This window comes from Pezoporus occidentalis, unplaced genomic scaffold (assembly GCF_034315485.1).
Source record: "Pezoporus occidentalis ecotype Australia unplaced genomic scaffold, CSIRO_AGI_Poc_V1 ctg15, whole genome shotgun sequence".
In the NCBI taxonomy this organism is placed as follows: domain Eukaryota; kingdom Metazoa; phylum Chordata; class Aves; order Psittaciformes; family Psittacidae; genus Pezoporus; species Pezoporus occidentalis.
Genome location: NW_026913316.1, coordinates 8,890,890 through 8,912,061, shown reverse-complemented (window position 1 = coordinate 8,912,061; position 21,172 = coordinate 8,890,890). Strand labels below are relative to the sequence as shown.

Genomic DNA, 21,172 nt, shown 5'->3' with positions numbered 1-21,172 from the left:
TTTTCAGCACTGGTTGGACCAATCAAAATTCATTAAGAAGCAAATAAAAAGTAAGTAGCATGTCTCTGCTTGTTTATTTTGTTACTTCCTTGAGAATATGAACTTAGAGTATTTGAACATGATTGTGAATGTTTAAACATGGCCTTTAATGGAATAAATATTTCTTAGGAAATAGATTTAATGGCTAATTGGCTGACTATATCATGCTAAATGCAAGAGCACGTATAAGCGATAGACCAGCCTTCAGCAGCCCTTGTTAAACATGTGCTGTTCATCTGAGACAGAGTAGGTTGTCAGGTAATTTCAGCCTGATCTGTGAAATCAGGTTGCCTGGACACAGATCATGTTTTCTGTTACTGCTACTGATCTGGAACAAATTTTCTGATTGCTAATTTATTACTTTTATTCAAAGACTGAGTAATGGAAAATATTTTGTTGTATAATGGTTAACCTCTTTTTTTGTATCATGAATAAAACCAGCAGAAATACCTTCTGTTTCATCAAGTGGGTGGTGGGGTTCGGTTTGGCCACTGAGTACTTTGTGGAAATTGGCTAAGGTGGGCAAGTTGCTTTTGGATTTCTAATAACCTGGTTACAGGCTTGGATACAGTACAGCATCAGCAGTAACATGTTTTGTTAATATACTGCAGTTGGCCACAGCCATAGACAGGCATAGATAATCTTACGTGAGATTAAAATACCATTTCTGTGAGATTAAAATATAGTGTTTTGAAAGGAAATTGTTGACCCTCTTGAAGGATCTCACAGAAACGGGTCTTGATTGCTTCATTGGTGCTTTGCCCTTCTTTCTGATAAGTATCCAAATATCTAGATGATTTTTGTAAATGGTGGAGTTCTTCAAAGGCCTTTAGGACAGTTTGCTTTCAACCCACAGTGTGTGGCTATTATTCTGCTAGAATAGATGGTAAAGATAGCTGCTGTAGGTAAGGTTTTGGTGGTTGGCTTTCTCTCATCTTTTCATCACATCACAGGCTGCTTTACCTGAAGTGACTAAGGGATTTGCAGGTGCACTTTCTGTTACAGCTGTGTCCTTTTCTTGATCTGCCTTAAAATGTGGAAAATCAATGATTCTGTAACACCTTCAACCAGTTTAATTGCACTGTTTGGTCTGTTTAATCTGTGAAGGGCCTATTTTAAAAAGAAATTGGCCAAGCCATGCCCTGAGGAATGCCAAAGAGGGAAGCAATTTGATGGGTGTTGTAAAGGTCTGCCTCACAACAGGATACTTTTCTTTACCTTGCATTCAGCAGGTGCTTTGAGGAGAGTTCCTCTTTCATGATGGATGTGCTCACTGCTCTTTTTTTCCCAGCAGTGGGCAGGTAAGAGCCATTATCTCACTGATGCAGACCTTACCAGTAGTGCCTGTCAGCTGAGGGTACTATAACCTGTCTTCTAGGAGCTATTGCTGGAGACAGTGTCAAAGCTCTAATAATTACAGGTTTAGCTGCACATGTTTTTAGTAGAGTGGATGGTTGATATGCACATACATACTGTGTTGATGTGGTGTTACAGAAGACCTTAGAAAGGTGTGAAAGAAAGTTACTTTTCTACCACTTAATGTACCAGCAGGCTGTTGGTCTGGAAGATGATGCCTAGGCAGAGAAGGAAATATTGGTCATAGTCTCATAGTGTCTGATTTTGTTATCTGTGTTACATAGAAAGTCAGACCTAGCATTCACCTTCTGATATTAGAAAACAATTCTCCCAACACCACTTTGTGGAATATGTTAGCTTTCTGTGTTCATGAGTGCCTTTCAGAGCCCTCTCCAGCACTTTCCACAGTATTTATCTAACCCTTTCTCATTCGCTTGTACCAGTCAAAATCTGATCTATTGGGTCAGGTGTTTTTTGGAGTTGTGTTTGTGCCTGATAAGAAGCATCACCCTCTTCCTTCCTCTCCCTTCCATCTCCCTCTGCCTCCAGCAATAGGCAGTGTACCTGGAACTTGCTGTGGGCACACCTCTTTGAACAAAAATGTGTTTGCCAAATGGACTGTTGCTGGATTAATCTAATTATTAGAGTATCAGAAAGTATGGTGGTAATCTATTTTTTTTTTTTTTTTTTACTGCATGCATTTTACAATTTAAAACCGTGAAATATTGGCTTCTTCAAAGAATGTGAAAAACACAGCTCGCTTTGGGTTTCTTGGGTTGTGGGGTGGTGGTTGTTGTCCTGTCTTAAGAGATGCACAACTAGTGTAAACTTTTTGTTTTCCCCTGTTTAAAATCTCTGCATACACAGTTGGACCTCCATACACGTTGCATTTTCGAATAAAGTACTATTCATCAGAACCAAACAACCTTCATGAGGAGTTTACAAGGTAGGAACTTTGTCCCCTTTGCTCTGAGAATTGGGGATGATTTAATAATGGTACAAAGGCCACAGAATTATGGTAATAGGCAGCTTGAGTTCTTCGTTAACAGTTGATTGACTGAATCTCTTCCACTTCCCCACGTGTTCTCTGTGGTGCGAAAGACTGCAATTGTATAAAGTTGCCTTAGGATACCTGGAGGTCTTTTGTTTCAGCCTGGTGGGCTATTTTCAGGGGTGTAAAAACTATACCTTGCTGGGTTCATAGCACCTGGGTGTGAGCTGGAGGATATTCTGAAAACTGAGAAAGGAGCAGCTGGAGGAAAAGGATTTTACTTACCTTTTGTATCTGCCAACTTTGTGTCATCTTTGTATAGTAATTAACTATTATAATGTTATTCTATCTTTTTTTTTTTCTGTCTGTTTCTCACCATAGGGCATTTTCTATGTCTTCTAATTTGCTTGGCAATAGTGTACTCCCAATCAGCCTAAGGTGCTTAAAGACTGTTGATTGTTGTAGTTCATGTGCATGTGATGTTTACATTAAACTTACACTTGCAGACATAAGTTTACTCTCTCCTATCTGCTGTGTTGACCATGGTGAGTTTTTTTTTCGCTGCCTGAGACAAGATGAAAGAGCTAATTGTCACTACCTTATGATACTGACATGGAGGATTTAATATCCACTATCAATTTAGTGCAGCAGTGTTAATTCGATAAAAGGACATATTCCTCTACAATGTATAATTAACCTATAGAACTCCTTGCCACTTAAGTGATTAAATACAAGATCTTAAGGGAATCAAAAAACCTGGATGATTTGAGGGCATCTGTAATGAGAAAATGTGGTTAAATTAGTAGGAATAATATATATTTTCTGAAAATTGATGTAAGTCTTCATACATCAGGGTGCATGTCTGACAAGTATTACATTTCCCCTGTGGTCACATTATTCCATTACTGTCTACTGCAAGATTTCTTGCTTAATCCTCTGAAGCATATGATCCTAGTCACTGGAAGATGTGGGTTTCTGAGCTATGTGATCATTGCTGTGATCGAGTAAGACATTTCCTCTGAAAGTATTAACTTCTGATGCTTTGTGATCTAATTGTTGCTGAAATATGACAGTTCAGAAGATTATTTTAATTAGAAAAACACTTTAGTCAGCTAAATTTTCAGTGTTATGAACAATTTTATTTAATCGTAAGCTTGACAGAAGATGTCTGTGAAACTAGGTAAGGAAAATGAAAATGAGCTAGAAACTGATTTTACGGTGAACAAATAGTTGTATTTTTCTTTTTTTGTAGGGGAGAATAATTTTGAATGTTGCTGGGTTTTTTTAAGAATCTTTACGCTGGCTGGATCAGATTTTCCATGTAGCATGTTGAGTAAAAAGTGAGGATTAAAAACTATATACTCAGAATTCAAATGGGAGTAAGAGCAGGAGGAAAAAATACCATTAACAGTAATCATGAACTGACCTGGTTGGAGGTGGAAGTTCAAAATAGACTCCAGTTTGTAGTGAAGATGTCAATGTCACATTCTCATAATAAGCACAGAGTTGAAACCCATCACTCATTCTGTCTTTTAACAATTTAACAACACAGTTTAAATCCATTTGGAAGACATCTTCTGTCACCTTTATGGGACCTGTTTAGGTAGGTCAGTTAGAAAAACAACAGAGGAATGTGTGTCATGGAGAATTTGCTGATTTGGAATATCAGCAATTGAGATTTTGATGCTTGTCAGTCTGTGTGCAGGAAAAGAGCAAGAGTAAACCATACCAACCAGAGCAAAGCCATGGTGCTTTACAGGCCAACTGACACAGGCAGAAGAACTGCCCAGATTTTTCTTTCAGATTTAGAAGAGTTCATGAGATTGTGAATCATCAGAGGAAAACAATAGGAACAGGAAATACACTTGTCTATGTTTAATCTATGCATGCAAATACCCAGGTTTGATTGGCATGTCAGGTATTAGCCAAGTATGTGAATCAGAGCTGTGACACAGAGCTAACGTGGATAAATCTGATTCTGCTTTAGTGTGTCATGAGAAGTCTTTTTCATCTCCCTTTTCATTTCTATTTCCCTGTCTGATTCCAGCTATTTGTCCTTCCTCACATTCACAGCACATCCTCTGTGATGAAAAACACTTTGTCTTTCTGGCTCCTTTGTAAAGGTAGCAGAGGTTTACTTACATTCGCATTTACTGGGTTGACACTCAGTAGTGCTTTGTGCTTGCTTCTCTTGCATCACGCATCATGGCAAGCCTCACCTCACAGTGTCCAAAGCAGTGCAGAGCCTGCCTGTGCCACCTTGTCCTGAACAGAGCTCTTGCATGACCTGGGGTGCTTCTGCATGCCTCAGACCCTAACTCTGAGTGACTGTGAAACATGAAATGTGCCTATAACTGAAAATTAGCAACAGCTTAAACTACTACTACAGTTTGAAGGCTGTAAATTCCTACTTGGCCTCCTAAATAAATGTGTGGACTCTATGGAGTTCAGGTTTCTTTTATTCAGAAGTTTTCTGCTATTTTAAATTATAATTCAACCTGGGCTTTTTCTTTTGGTAATGTGGACTCTCCCATGTTCTGTGTTTGAGAAGGTAGACCTGAAGTCTTCATGCCTTTGACTCTAGATCCTGCAGTTCAATTCTTCCTTGAATTGGGAAGGACTCAGATCAAGAGAACGTCAGAATATCAGTTATGTTTAGGTTGCTGTGGTGTATGCTCAAACAGAGCACATCAGTAAACAGCAAGGCTTTGGACAATGTCCTGAACACAGCCAGCAGATGAGAAATGTTCTCTTCTTTCTGATTTTAATGAAAGCTAGGGGAAGTTTGAAGGTTGCAGGGTGTATCTGGGTGATCCCAAAGGCCCTTTTTCTTAAGAGCCATGGGGCCTAGAAAGATGACATTATATATGCTTCTGACTTTCTGAATTTTTATTTGTCAGGTACCTGTTTGTATTACAGCTCCGGCAAGACATTCTTTCAGGGAAGTAAGTACCTCTTTGCTCTTGCAACTGTAATTTAACGTATTTATTATAGCTAATCGCTCGGTGATTTAAAATTTTACTTTAACTGTGTGATCCTTTTAATTCTGTATGGTATTTGTGCACAGATTATAAGCATGATTTACAGTTCCGCATGCATGGGTTTTTTTTTGCTTTAGAATACAGAGATCATGATTATATTATTGACAAATAGAATGGGTAAAGACCTTTAATGGATCAACCAGGTGATGGAAACACATAAAGAGCAAAGACTGTCTTGATTATTATTATGACTTGAAAATGTAACTTGTGCTTGCCATATTTTTCAGCATGGTAGGTAAAACATGGGAGGAAAAGATGAAGTGCAACACTTTCTCTACAGGTCAACCCTGCAAAAGTACTTTGTGTGTTTATAGTCTCACCCTGGCCAATAAATTCACACCTGCTCTATTTTCCTTTTTTTTTTTTTGTAATTACAAAATCAAAAAACCTCAAAGCCATGTTCTAAAATACAGTGTGGAAGCAAAATTGGTCCCTTAGTCAGTTTAATGTTGTCTCTATTAGTTCAAGCTTGTTTTATGGTGGAGTGTATCATGTATTCAGTGTTAACTAGAATGTACCAAATTAGGAAGTAATCATATACAAGTAAAAATAATTTTAGATGTTTCATAACATTAGTAGTTCATGGAAGTTAATGTTTCCATTTCTTACATTAAGCTACTTCTTAGCTTTATTGCAAGAAGAATTCACTGAGAAAGGCAACATGATTTTTATACCTTATTTTTTTCTTTTCAAGACTGAAATGCCCATATGAAACTGCTGTTGAACTCGCAGCTCTGTGTCTTCAAGGTATGGTCTCTTTTCACTCTTTGTTACTAGTGCTTTCTCATTCATCATATATAAATGCCATTCCTTTAGCTGAGGAGAAGAATGTTAGGAGATCACTTCCGTGCCTTCCCCCCGTTCATAACTTCTGTACTCCACTGGCCAACACTGGCACACTTGCCAAAGGGAAGAAACCTTAAAGGAGTGGATGGGCAAAATGTTCCATGGCGACCAGGGAAGAAAGACCTCAAATAGTTGCCCACTGAGTGAGAAGGTGTAGTGTGTTCACAGTACTGCTGGCTCAGCCTGAAGAGCCAGGTGGCCCTTCAGCCCATGCTTCATAGAATCAGCTAGGCTGGAAAAGACCTTTAAGTCCAACCATTACTCCAGGACTGCCATGTCCACCAGTAAGCCATGTCACTGAGAGCCTCATCTACATGGGTTTTGAACAGTGATTCCACCACTTCCCTGGGCAGCCAGTTCCAATACCTGACCACCCTCTCTGTGAAGAAGTTTTTGTTAATATCCAATCTAAACATCCCCTCGTGAAGCTTGAGGCTGTTACCGCTTGTCCTGTTTGTTACTTGTTATTTAGGTAAAGAGATCAGCCACAACCTCTGTCCATCCTCCTTTCCGGCAGTTGTAGAGCTTTGCACTAGGCGGGTCCCTGTGGGTGTAGTTTTGAACATGGGCTTCCTGCTCCTAAAAGAAAGTACAGTGAACTGGACCACTGTAGGCATAGCAGCAGCAAAATTAATTGCAATGAAAAATGCTCTTTCTCCTTCATCTGGTGGTTGGCAGTGGTGCATGGAGTGCTTAGGTAGAGGCTTTTACTTTAATACAGCAATGGAGATAACTCAGTGGTGCTAGGTGGACTTGACAATCAAAACTGGGAATTCAGTTCCAAACAGCAACAGGTATAAATCTTGAGGCAGTGGATTATTTTTCTGCTTCAGTCTGGCACAGCTCTGATGGTTAGGTGTGCAAAGAACTACTGCAGGCAAGCTCTGTGTCTTTTTAAGATGGGAAAGTCTGGAGCTCATATTTAATTTGTTACTTCTATTTTCCATTTTCACAGATAAAAACAGCAGTAACCTTACCCCTGGTCTAAGCGAGTAGAACCAAGCAAAAGGCAATAGGTTGATGCCTCTACATTTTGGATAGTAACTGACACCTGTGATTACTGTGTAAATGTAATACTGCAGCTATCCATCACATTTATAATGTCCCCAGCTAGGTACCAAAGCTAACTCTCCTTGACGTTCTCTGTGGGAACATACTTTTTATACGTTTCTGCCTTTTTTTTTTCTTCATTTCCTACAATTTTGACATCATCACAATAAGTTTCTCCAAAATTCTTTCATTATTGTAACTAATTTAATATCTCTGCTGACATACACTATAAGTAGCATTTGATATTCTATGATTCTATGACATAACATTTAGCATATTTTGCTGACATTGGGAATTTAATTAAGCAGAAGAGTTTTAAGAAATGTCAAATGATTACTCCCTCCTCAGAAGGTTACATTTACCGTGTAAAATCTAATCTTATTCCTTAGTGAGCCTTTCCTAAGAGTGAAGAAAAGTTACAAATGGCTATTTAGAAACTGCTATGCTAAGGCCTCTGAAAGAAAAGCCTGTTCTCTTCACAGGACAGCTTTAAACTTCATACATGTTCTTTATCAACAAAGTTGTTCCATTACAGTAATTCTTTCTTTGTTTCAAACAATAGGTTCCAAGGCTGGTGTTTGGTGTGAATCATCTTTCAAATATAAATTGTTAGTTTGTTTCCAGGCCCATGAGGAAATTCTGTAGCAAGTAACGTTGATTTGCAGTAGGGGTGACTTGTGAAGCAGATACATAATCCTGTACTTCACCTATGGATTATCTGCAGAAAGCTTGTAATCAAAACTTGAATCGTCACTCTTAGAATAACTCTTTAACTACCTCATTAGTCTTGCTTGGCTTTCGTATTCAACCAGGTGTACTTATGAAACTGCATTAAACTCAGAAGGAAAACATTCTCTCAGATCTCCAATATTCAGTTCTAATTGTAAGCCATCTTCTTGGGGTAGTGAAAACTTTTTCTTCTTTCTGTGTAGAAGAATGAGCAATATAAACATGTTGATGCATGAACAATATAAACAGATAAGCGTGTTTTGGGGGTTTTCAAAACCTTTCTCAGAAACTTCCTTTTAAATATTTCTCCAGTTTATGCAGTTATTTATTAAAGAACATGGATAATGTATATAAATGCATTATATAACAACCCATCATCACCACCACCTCCAAAAAAAAAAGTAGCAGAGGAGAGCATGCCAAAGCGTAATACTTTATCATAAAACCTAAAATGAAGAGGTGGGTCCTCTGCTGTGCCCTGTGTTGAAAAATGTTAGTGCTGCTAAGCCATTCAGGGAACGTAATTCCACAAGTGAGAGCATCCTTGTACTGAGCCTGTGCTTTCCCCCTTCTTCCGCTCTACGGGGAGCTGGTGAGACTTGCTGGCTCTTACTCTTAAGACCTATTTCTTAGAGTTCAAAATGGTGACATCATTTGTTTGCCTGAAAGTGAATAAACAGTGACTGCAGCCTTTGGGAAACAAGGGTGATATTTTTCTTGTACCTAATACTTCTGCCCTAGCTTCTCTGTGTATCTTTTGTCCTACACACTCATGATTCTTCTCATCCTTACACATCCTCTTTATGGCACAGTCAGCTTTCATTCCCCACCTTCTCTCTCAATTAACTAGTAGAGAAATCTCCCATGTTTTTCCTAGATGGTTGTCAATACATCCAACTTCAAATTCTTACTTTTTTTTCTCCCTGAAGTCCTCCTTGCTAATGTGTGTGTTGTGGCTCCCTCTTACAGTCTGGAGACTGGACTGCCAGTAATTCTTTGCAACACGTGTTAAATAGGCTTCCCACTTAGATGAAACAGCAGCAGAGCTGAGATAACTCTGTTAAAGAAGGCATATAGATAAGAATAATGTAACTCACCATGTAACTTCCTATGTTCTAATATATCCTGCTAGGTATTTTTGAAGACTGACAGTGAATTAGTTTTCTAATGTTATGTCTAATACTGCCCTGAAGCAATAAAACTGTTTTCTTCAAGGGAGTTTATTTCTCTCTCTTATGCTTGCCCCCCCCCCCCCCCTTTTTTTTTATTTTCCTTCCTGTTTTTTCTTTTCCCTTTTTTTTTTTTTTAACTTTTTCTTTTCTCTTCCCTTTTTTCGTTTTGTTTTGTTTTGTTTTGTTTTTTTTTAAATTTCTTTTGGTGGTAGTAGTAGTAATAGTAGTCAAGAAACACAGACTGACAAAGCCCTGCTTTGGAATCACATCATATGTCAGGGGGTGACAGGTTGTACTGCTGAATCATATATTGCTGCTGATGTTTGTGCCTCCATGCTGAGGTGATGACATTGTAGCCTCTTTGTATGGCTAGAAGGTGCCAGGAGCAAAGCAGGTTGCAGGCATAAGACAAGGGTTTCAGTCACTGAAATGCCCAGCACATGCATCTTCTGCTGAGCTCAGTAGAGTTTGCAAGTGTTCTGCTCCTGGAAAAGAAGATACCAGGCCTTGAGTGGCTAAGGAGAAAGTGACACCTCAATTATGCTAGTGGTTTTCCTTAAAAACTACTTAATCCGAATATTATAGCACCTCTGTGGTTTTAAAAAGAACCCCAGAACTTTAGCAGTGGTTTCTTAAGACTAAGTATTATCTTTGTGTTCTGACACAAGCAGTAACATAACTAAGCATTCAGTGGAATGGGAAGTGTTTTGGAATGAAAAATACACAATGAGAAGAAATTTCAAAGTAACCTCTTTTGAAACAGTAGTACATTGATTTTTGCTTTTGATGGAAACTTCATTTCCTTTAAATTCTTCAAAACTCAAAGAAGCAGCTTTAGTTAAGATGGTTTAGTTCTAGATTCTTGAGTGTCAGAATTCTTTACCGTAACCTTACAGTGCTCCTGAAAATGGATTTGTCTGACTTGTGCCGAGTCCTGAGTTTGCAGGGAGGAGGTTAACTTACAACATCAGCGCAAGTGCATTCTTCTACAACATACTTAGAAACTTACAACCATTATTGTCTGTGTGGAGGTTATGGACTTAAATGTTTCTGGTCATCTCATGATCTTTATGTTTTTCCCTTTTCAATTGATTAATTACAGCTGAGCTGGGAGAGTGTGAGCACCCAGAGCACACACCAGAACTTGTGTCTGAATTCAGGTTTGCACCAAACCAGACCGAAGCAATGGAATTTGACATTTTTCAGAAGTGGAAAGAGTGCAGGTAGGGTACCTGTGTGGGAGTGGAGTCTCTAGCAACAGGAGGTTTTCTTCTGAAGTCGGATATGTCCGCGAGAACGCCTTCAATAGATGTGAAACAGTGATAGTCAGATGAAAAGTATTGTAAACAGACTTTGAGCCCTCCCCTCCCCTAGAAATGGCAAGTGGTAATTTAGGGAAGGTTGGTGAGTGAGCTTTAATTCTTTTCATTTTCCTTTAGATAATTTCATAACAGGTTAAGCAGTCAGGTCTTTTTGCTGTTTATGCTGCAAATTGTTCTCTTTCTCTCTCCTTCTGTCGCACATACGCACATAAAGTTTTGTATTCAGGGTAATAGTAAATCCTTTTTCCTGTCTTTTGTTAGTAAATATAATAGATTTTGGTGATTCTGTCTTACCTGTGCTTTCAGCCGTATTGTCAGTTTGAGACCTTTTTCAATTTTCATCCCTCTGATTTGCTTTTCATTTGGAGGGAAAAGGGTAAAAACATAAGATAAGCTTGAAATATCATTCAGTGTCATTAAGATTGGGGTCCTGAAGAAAAAGATTAGGGGAAAGAAAATTAAAAGATTTTAAATTGACAAAAATTTCGTACCATAAAGTATAAATAAATCTTATGTTCTTAGGGGAAAGAGTCCAGCACAGGCTGAATTGTGCTACTTGAACAAAGCTAAATGGCTAGAAATGTATGGTGTAGATATGCATGTAGTTAAGGTAAGATCCATGTGATTCTTTATTAATGTGGGGTCCCTCAGGTGTGGGTCAGCCCCTCAGGGATATCCTTGTGGTGGTGTGGGTTGCCCCATGGCCCATGGTCCCTCAGAAGCACCTCCCTCCTGCAGGGCTTCTCCCAAGAATGTGTCTGTAAGCACACATGTCCCCCAGAGTATCCCTTTCCAGATGCCTTTTCCCATGTCCCTTGATTTTTAACCTCTTTGTCTCCTTCCCCTGGCAGCTACTGCTTGCTCTTCAACATAGGTGAGCTGAGGTGTGGGCTCCCCTGGGTGCAGTACCAGTGTGGGGCTGTTTCCATGGGCATTAGAGCCATCTGGGGCAGCACATAGCCCTCTCCCATGCAGGGCACCCTGCAGCCTTTTATTGCCAAAACCTGCTAGTTTGCACCCAGTACAAATGTATATTCTCCTGCTCTGTAATGTTAAAAAAATATGCAAACCTATTGATTTTGAGATACTACTCTAGTCAGATTTACTCTCCTAGTGGCATATTGATTATTGATTCTGTGCTTGCTTGCAGGGAAGAGATGGTTGTGAATACGCTCTTGGACTGACACCAACAGGCATATTGATCTTTGAAGGAGCCAACAAAATAGGCTTATTCTTTTGGTAATCTGTTTTTGTGTTATGTTCCTTTCTGCTAAAATGCTGCAATGTCTCTCCTTTGCATAGTGGCATCTTGACTATACTTTGTAATGTAGATTGAGTCTGCAAGGTTGAAACATCAAGGTTAAATCTGAAGGTAGATTGGCTTGGTTAGAAATACCACTTTCAAGTCACAGAGTCAGCTAGGTTGGAAAAGACCTTTAAGATCAAGTCCAGCCATTACCCCAGGACTGCCAAGTCCATCAATAAACCGTGTCACTGAGTACCTCATCTACACAGTTTCTGAGTGCTCCCAGGAGCAGTGATTCCACCACTTCCCTAGGCAACCTGTTCCAATGCCTGACCACCCTGTCTGTGAAGAAATCGTTCCTAATATCCAATCTAAACCTCTCCTGGCACAGCTTGAGGCTGTTACCTCTTGTCCTGTGGCTTATTACCTGGGAGAAGAGACCAGCCATCTTCTCTCTCCATCCTCCTTTTAGGTAGTTGTAGAGAGCGGTAAGGTCCCCCCTGAGCCTTTTCTTCTCCTGACTAAATGTAAAACATCTGTTGCAAAATAGTAACATTTCCAGGAAATCAAACTTTCACTGCAGTTCCTGAAGTGTTCCAGAATTCCATATCCCTCATACATTTTGGGGAATGGTCCTAGATTATAGAATGACATTTTCCCGTTAATTTTCTTTTTGCTTTTTTGTGTTTAGGCCTAAAATCACAAAAATGGACTTTAAAAAGAGCAAGCTAACGCTTGTGGTTGTAGAAGATGATGAACAGGTAACTTTCTTCCCTTAATTAGGCCTGATCCAACAGAGTGTGGTGTGTGCTCAGGCTGGTAAGAATAAAAGAGAGGTTCAGCACACTGTTGGCCCAGGCTGTATTTCTCCTACCAAGGATAATAACTAATATCATGCATGCCAACTTCCGAAGCTTTTGTTTCTGCATTTAGGGCAGAGAGCAAGAGCACACATTTGTTTTCCGGTTAGACAGTGCCAAAACGTGCAAACATTTGTGGAAGTGTGCAGTGGAACACCATGCTTTCTTCAGATTGCGAGCCCCAGCAAATAGCAAATCTAATAGATCTGACTTCATAAGGCTGGGATCACGCTTCAGATTCAGGTATTTAGCAAAGTAACAGCAATACATTTGGGTTTATACAAAAGGAGCAAAAGGCAGTGGTAAACTTTGTTTTTTTCTGTATTTGAAGTGGGAGGACAGAGTATCAAGCAACACATGGGACAAGGTTACGCAGAACTAGTACATTTGAAAGGAGGCCCAGCAAGCGATACCCTTCTCGAAGGCATTCAACTTTTAAGGGTAAGTGTTTGTACATGTGCTTACTGAACTGGTCATGCAGGTGTCCTGTTATTGTATAAATGTCATATTAAAATAGTAAAATCTGTACCACAGTATAAAAAGGAAAAACATTCAGATCACCTAAAAAATCAGGATGTACATGTGTGTTTTTTTTCTCTGGAGTCCATGGTTCGTATCTGCTGGTTTTAATCTCTGTCTGCACTCAATTCTTCCATCCCAAATCTATGGACAGGGAGGTACCTATGGTTTCTTTTGTTGCTCCAGTGAGCAGGAAAGAAAAGTTGCATCACACTCAATGAAGGAAAGCATGTAACATTTTCTTTGAAGAAGCACATTTGTTCTGTAGAGTAGAGCAGCACCCAAAAGCCTTGCTGACTTGCTTACCTAGCCAGACAGCAGTCTCATGCAGTTTTTGCTGCTTTCCTGACTGTGATGGCTTGTTATTCACCTATCCAGATTCTGACCTTAAATAGCTTTCTCTGGGACTTGAAATGTGCTGAATTTTAATGGAATGACAAGGAACTGATTTCCCTTGTGGTTTCTGTCATTTTTCCTTCAGAAGTGAAACTGAGATTTTCATTCCTTGTAAAAAAACTGAGGAAGGAGCAGTGCAAGACAACTGCCTCTAAATTCTGTATTACTTGGGGTTGAAGCTGTAGTTGCTGTAGGATGCAACCACGACAGTGACCTACATTGTCTAAGGATGTCTTTGCATTCCATTGCGTTCCTAGAATGTGAACCTCAGTGCCATGAGAAATCCTTGTGATATTATGGGTGCACACTTTTATTTCTCATGTACAGGGGGAAAGGGTAGCGAGCAGGCATCCTTCCTAGGGGCTGTAACCTCCTCCTCCCACCTTTAGTACCCTCAGTTTTTTATGGCAGTGCAAATTCATTAAATTTGTGAGATACTGTTATGCGATACATGATAATCAGTTATATGGTAAGTGGGGGTGATTTCATAAGTGGAAGTATGGATTATTGCAATTTTATTTTACAGTACCAGCATCTGTCAGACCTACAGTTTATACGTTGTGTCTCAGTACTTGTGTACTTATGTCTGGGAGGTGGGGGGGAAGAGTGAAAGTATGGCTTATGCTTGGTTTAGTTCTCTGTGCATAGCAGCCAGGCAGAACTGTCTTTGTCAGAAGACAAACCCCCAGATGATCTCCCTCCAGAGTGCTCAGCGACATGTTTTAAGTTAATGCCAAAACTGCCTTTAGATGGCTGACTCCTTACCTAGTAGCAACCCACAAGCATTGGATTCTGTCCTAGCTCAGTCTCTTTGAGACTTCTACAGTGTCTCATGAAGTTTATCATCCACTTTCTGTACTCAGCAGGGGCTTGGATTTTCAGCTGTATCACTCAGCAGTTTTTCAGTGCTCTTGAAATATATGCTGTTTGTCAGGAAAAAAATTATCTATCCCAGTTACTCAGCTGCCTTCTTCACTGTTCTTTCCAGCCTGTCCAAAGCACAAGCCAAGACCTTGTTGCTCAGGGTTGCTCGGTGCCTTCCCATATTCCCAACTGATGGGCTTTTTTGGCTACTGTCATTCACTGTAATAAGACACAGGCTATTACCAGCCTCAGGAATACTCTGGCTTCAGTAAGATGCAAAATTCCTGTGAGGAGTTGCTTCAGATTTTCAAGGAACTCAGTGTTACTGACATGGTAGCTACAGCAAAGTGGAGAAGTAGCGTTCTGGTTGTGCAGAACTTGATCTGCACATTTTTTTATGGGCTTTGCCTCTTGCAGAAACAGGGGCTTGTGCCTGCCTCATACTCCGTATACTCACACTGGAATGGTACAAAGCACAGGGCGGTAGTTGTGATTGATGCATTTGTGAAAATATGTCTGTATGAGGGTTGGCTTAAACTGTAGTATAACATCCCAGTCACAATAGCTGCAGAATGACTGATACTTCATACAACTTAAGACTTTTTGTTTTATTTCTTTTTAAGCAAACAATCCTGTGAAAGCAGCACAACTGTGGTGAGTGCTCAAGTTCTCTCTATTGCTGTTGTCAGGCAAAAAGGATTCTGAAGACCATGTCTGCATTAGGATTTGTTAAATTCTGTGGTGTGGGATGAATGAATTGCTTTGGGATCTCTCATTATACAGCACCAGATTCTTCTTGGGGACTGCCTGTGAGACTTTAAGTACTTTCATTTTTTTAGTTTTCTTTTGGTGTTTGAGATCAGACTAAAGTAAAACATATTTCCTTTCTGCTCATTGCTATTGAGCTAACTTATCTAGCATTGTTTGTTCCTGCTTCACAAACGTAAAATGAAGAAAAAAAAATGCACCCCTTTTTCTTGCACTCTATTTTCTGTAGTGTATATTAGAATAAAATATTGGTGTCCTTATGAATACTAATTTTACTTCACTGTAATACCTCCCTGAAGAATAGAACCCTGAACTATAGGAAATGTTGGCATAGATGTATTGATTATATAAAAGCTAATTTTCTTCCTCCCTTAGTGCTAAAAATACTCCTGAAGTCCATAACTACCAGGTAAGAGATAACAATTGTTGAGAATATTGTCATTTTATTATTTAGAAGTAAATTTTTTTGCTCTCTATAATTACCACAGCTGTTTTGCTTCTGTTTCCTTACTCTGGGGTGGGATTCTCTGAAGAGGTTCAGAAATTAACAGCATCACATTGGGAGTTACAGGGAAAGTGGAGGGACTCTTCCCTATTCCCCTGTGTTCTTGGATGCTCTGCAAGCTGAATACACTTCATTTGCCACACTCTTTTCCCTTCCCTTTCTGTGAAATCACAGGTTAAAGCCCTTGAGACAGTGAATATGATAGACCCCAGGAGACTGCTCTGTGAGCAAGCTTTTGTCTAGAACAGCCTCTCACACTGGATGATCCCTGCCAACAAACTCAGTTTCAGTTATCTGCCCCATCACAACACTTAAGGTGTTCATTGCTGGTCAAATGCTTATTTGTTGGTTTGTTGTTTGTTTTTTAACAAGCTCCTTTATACACTTCAGGGAAAAACCTTGCCCAGTTTTCATTTATGATACTAGCAGTCATTGCTACCGAGAAAGCAGGCTGTGCTTTCGTCCAAACTGAGTGTGTGCATCAGAACTTAGTCTCTATACTTGTTTTTATTAAAAGCCTCACTAGTGATTTTGTTTCACTGTTTCTCCTCAAGATCCCATGGATATGAGAGAGTAACACTGTCACCAAAGATAACTGACCTTCTGAAGACTGCTATTATTCTTGTAACCTTTCTCACTCTCCACCTTTTATTAAAGCTGACATTCTTTTGATGTGCTTTCTATGAGAAGCACTATATGTGCCAGGTTGTCTCTCAAATAGAAAGGCAATTTTTTTTGCATTTTCCCATGAGTGTGGCCTAACAAGAAAGCTCATCACCAAGAAGTCTCATATGTTTAATGGCATGGGAGAAGGTCTGAAACAGGGGGTTTCTAGGGCCCCCAGGGAGCATGTTCCTCATGGCCCCAGGAAAATAAAAAGTAAATGTTAGTAGGTAGTTTTTATATGATTTCATTCACTGGGTTCAATGTTTTCACTTGCAGCCCCCGTATCATCCTAATATACTTCCTGCTCAGCCACACTGGCATCCACATACACCTGTGAATGTAAGGTAAGCAATCTTCACTTTGTGAATGAGATGATTACTTCTTTTGTTATCTTAATCTGTTGGCATGAAGCTTTGGTGGATGTACTGGGCAGTTTTCTGCACATGAAAAGCAAAGAAGTTAGACTTATGTGACATAGAGGCAGTATTAAATAACTTCTATTTAGATTTTGCTTTGGAGTGGCCTAAGCTCCTTGATGGATTAATTTTTCCTTGATTTTTAATTCCGAACTTGAAATACAACTTCAGTGTATTTCTGTAGAGAGTATGTATGTTGGATGGGAAGGTGCTCAGTAGCATCAATAAAACTATTTGTAATTTGATCAGTATTTAACTGTCTAAGAGAAGAAACTAATTTTGGGGTAGGATTAAGTTATGAGTGGACAGATTCTCATATTGCAGCACTTTTTCTCATCTTTCACAGAAATGTATGTGGAAAAATAGCATGTATGTGGAACAATGTATCAAGCACTTTGCAGATAATTAGTGAAATTACATTATGGAGTTTTGGGAACTGTTTCACAAAAATACTCCTATATGTGGTTTGTGCTATCTTCTTGCATACTTTTTATTTTGTAACTAGTAAGGAGAAAAATTGTGTGAAAATAAATTTTGGAAGAAATTCAGTCTGAGTTAGAAGCAGCTTGGTGGAATGCACAGTGAAGGCATGCACCTGCTGGTAGATATGTGTCTGTGCATGTACATGTGATAAAAAGCAGCTGCTATTTCATCCTAATACAAATTAACCTTTTTAGGCTACTCAGTGGTTTAGACAAATAATCACTCTTGACTGAAAAATACCAATACCCTAATCTTCATTCCTATTCATCTTACATTTTTATCTCTATATTGTTTAACCTCAGGACAGGTAGACTTCATTCTTAGTGTAGGCAAGCTCTGGAGACGAGGCTGAGCTTAAAATGGTTGAAAAGACAATTTGGTCCAAGTTTTGAGTCTGACAATGCAGGAAAAGGCAAATATGTTATTAGAAATACTTACTAGGCAGAGAAGCAGACATACTCATTTTAATCTAAAAATTCCTAGCATAGAGCAGTAAAGCAGCTACGAAATTTTTGCTGCAAACAGAAGACTTTAAATTGGGTAATTAACTTTGCCTGTGCTTCATGTTCAGGATTCTTCCTGTTCAGGGTTTGTTTGTCCTTCTAATTCTGCATGGTTTAAAATGTACAATTTCACATTACAGAAGAGTGATGACAGAGAGGTTAATGATTTTATCAATCATTTGAGGTTTTGCTGAAATTTTTCTGAAGATTTCTTCACTTATGATACAAGTCAGTAACATTTTATAGCCAAATAGTTCACCCTGGAGCAGAGTGATATTGAAACAAGCACAGTAATGTATTGTAACGTGTGTAGACATTCTCCCCTTCAGCCCCTCCACTGCCTGGGCAAAAATAAAGGTCAATGAAATATGAACAATGGCTTTTTTATAGCTGGGCTTGTAAGGCTAAAAAACATACTTAAGAGCTCAGTCATGCAAGCTTGGTGGAAAAGGTGCTCAGTTTTTTTGTCCCAGTCAGGTAGAAGCATTTAAATATGTGGTTAAAGCAGAAGCTTTAAGTTATTCTAACTTGGGGTCAAAGTGGAAGGGTTGGATGTTTAACATTCTGGATAGCTTGATTTGAGAAAGCTTAATCCATTCAATTATGAACTTCAGAACAAATCACGGATTCATGACATTCTTTCTTTCTGCTGGGCATGCAAATAGAATGGGCCAATGGCTGAAATGGAAATACATGTGTAATACATGTTGTTATATATGGGGTTTTTTGTTGATTGATTTGTGAAATATGTGGAATTGTGTCTGTCCTGTTATTAAGATCCTTTCAGTGAAATTATTTGTTTGCAGTTAACTTAATATTCAGTCTTCTGAGAAAATTCATTCCAGTTAACATTTGTCATTATATAACATTAGGATATCTAAAAAAGGTAAACTCTAAACCTGCATGTATATCTGCTATCACAACAAACAACAAACATTACCAGAATAAGAAGTGCAACTGCAGTTTGGTAATAAGGGAATCCCAAGTACTGTGGCTTCCTACATACTGTTCAGATTTTGTTTTAGTTAGTTATTTATCCCAACACACACACACGCACACAAATGATTAGGAGACACTGTAGGAGTGGTTGAGGTTGATATCTCCAAGCAGCAATAAATAATGAACAAATAAGGGAAAAAATATTTTTCCTCTTAGTACTTCGTGCTAGTTTCACCACAGTCACAGATAAATACTGGTACTAACTATGGACTCTTAACAAAATGCGACTGTGTAGCTCACAGGCTGCCTCTGTGTGATTAACTGCATCAGTGCTGAGTGAGGAGCAATATCTACAGAAGAGCAGTTTTTATTCTTAGTAGGATGTTTTTTTAAACTTTTTAGACCTTAAGGATATATTTTCATGAGCTCAACTTTTTGCATGATACGGTTTATTTTACTAGATTGTTGTTAGCATTTAGTTTTCCTATAGCCTCCTCCTCCCGCCCCACCATCCCTCTGAGATTCAGGAGCAGTGATGCACGACACTTGTCTGTAAGACTTGAAAACAGAAGGTTTTTAAGGACTGAGCTCTGATTCAAAGCCTTTTGAAATCAGCTAAAAGATTCCCATTGCTTCAGTGGCTTCTGCATCAGGCCTGTAGGTCTGTCAGCAATTCTCTCCCTTGCTGTTAGCTGCCCATCCCACTATATGCACGCTTAGCACTTGCTGGATGAGCTCATGTAGCTGTGTAGCACTCATAAGTTTACTTCCATCTCTCACTAACCAATAACTGTGCAAATGGTACAGGCCACCCTATCATGATGACAGGCCATATTGGAAACCCCCCACAAGTGGAGAGGACAGCAATTTACGATATATCCAGGAACAGAACCAGAAGAATTTAGGAGGCGTCCAAAGCATGGTGTACCAAGATAAACTCATGACGACACTCTGAAAAACAGCCATCTTCATTTCACCTGCCATCTCAGACGATCATTGCATTCCATGGTCCTTGTCTGTCTGCAGTACGTTCAAAGTGTATTGTGCATAATGTGTGTGTCTTTGTATGTACATCCATCCTTGTTTAGTGTTCATGGACATTCTTGGGAAAAGTATTTTCCATATCTTTGTAAAAAAAAAAATCTTGAAAAACCTTTTGTGAAAGCTGGTGAGAATTTCCAGTGCCCCGAGACCAGAAATATTTCTGGGGATTTACATTCCACCATACTTTGGAATCTGTGACACTCTGCCTGCTGGTGAAGATCAGCCATTTGTGCCTTAGTTATTTTATATCATCTTGGGGTTTTTTGAGTCAAATTAATAGGTGAAGTTTGAGAAACTTTGTAGTTGACATGCAAATAGGAGTTTGGAGGGAGGGAAAAACAGAATTCGCACTGGCAATCAAACCGGCTTGTGGACCACCAACAAAGGGAGCCTGCTGAGGTAGTCATAGGTTTGGGTGTCTTTTGCTTTTAATCTTTTGTGTTCTGCGGCAAAAATAGAGGTGCTTGCCTAACTTAAAAACAAGTCTGGAGAAAGAACACTATCACAAACTTCATGGAGTATGTATGTTCCTTTTTTGGCTTACTGATTATATTGATAGCATTCCCCAAAACCATACCTGCTGCTATAAAGGCAAGAATGTTAAAAATGGATCCTTGCTGAAAGGGTGCTGCTGTCTTCTTACTTGTAATGTGATTATGGAAATGAACTATACAATCGCATAAAACTACCTACTGATAACTTCTCTGAGTGGATTCAGAAACACAGCTCATAATGGGTACACTTCAAGATGAGGACAATCTGGTGAAATAGCTCTGTTTTTATAAAGTTAGATGTTTGCAAAGTTGAATGTACATTTTACAAACCTAGGTCTTTAAATAGGTTTGGCTGGTATTTTGATCACTTGCCGATTATTTTTTTTTATCGTATTTTTAAACTGGAAATCATAGTGCCATGTTCACTTGTGCGTCTGTTTTAATTAGGCCTTGCCTCTGTGGTCTGTCTGAAGTTGTTGGAATAAATCTTCATTTGGGATATTTTAAAAATGAAGTAGTTTTTTACTTGATTTTGATAAATACACGTTTATAAATGGCTATAACTGAATTTGTTTTCACAGCAAATTTGATAGTGTTTAACTTTTTGTGAAATATATTTGTTTACAAATGCTGTCTTTTAATATTTGTTTTGATCTTTCCTGTTTGTGCTAAGTACAAATAAAAATTTTCAATCTTGTTCTGGTTATGACGCATTATTTAATTTTGAAGGATATGGGGGGAGGGTGGGTAGATATGATAGAGCTTATGCTTGTACCAGTTTTGCCCTGGAATCAGTAATGTTATGCTGGATCAGCATTTTCAGTGCAGTCTGTAGAGGGGAAATCAATGAAGCAATTGTGCCAGTAAGATGTGTTGATGCCAGGGTAAGGCCTGAGGTGGGTAATCACAGAGGCTGAATTCAG

At 39.0% G+C, this 21,172-nt stretch overlaps 1 protein-coding gene across 1 annotated transcript in view; it reads left to right on the top strand.

Moving 5' to 3' along the window:
• Positions 1 to 20,946, top strand: part of EPB41L4B (erythrocyte membrane protein band 4.1 like 4B) — an 84,286-nt gene extending 63,340 nt beyond the window's left edge. Inside the window, exons 3-16 of the mRNA XM_062610967.1 lie at positions 8 to 50; positions 2,263 to 2,341; positions 5,287 to 5,331; positions 6,122 to 6,174; positions 10,327 to 10,447; positions 11,069 to 11,156; positions 11,697 to 11,785; positions 12,484 to 12,553; positions 12,726 to 12,895; positions 12,984 to 13,093; positions 15,055 to 15,085; positions 15,575 to 15,608; positions 16,647 to 16,714; positions 19,519 to 20,946. Of these exons, the coding sequence (XP_062466951.1) occupies positions 8 to 50; positions 2,263 to 2,341; positions 5,287 to 5,331; positions 6,122 to 6,174; positions 10,327 to 10,447; positions 11,069 to 11,156; positions 11,697 to 11,785; positions 12,484 to 12,553; positions 12,726 to 12,895; positions 12,984 to 13,093; positions 15,055 to 15,085; positions 15,575 to 15,608; positions 16,647 to 16,714; positions 19,519 to 19,666 (1,149 nt within the window). The 3' untranslated portion in view covers positions 19,667 to 20,946. The remainder of the gene's footprint in view (positions 1 to 7; positions 51 to 2,262; positions 2,342 to 5,286; positions 5,332 to 6,121; positions 6,175 to 10,326; positions 10,448 to 11,068; positions 11,157 to 11,696; positions 11,786 to 12,483; positions 12,554 to 12,725; positions 12,896 to 12,983; positions 13,094 to 15,054; positions 15,086 to 15,574; positions 15,609 to 16,646; positions 16,715 to 19,518) is intronic.
• Positions 20,947 to 21,172: the final 226 nt, after the last annotated feature.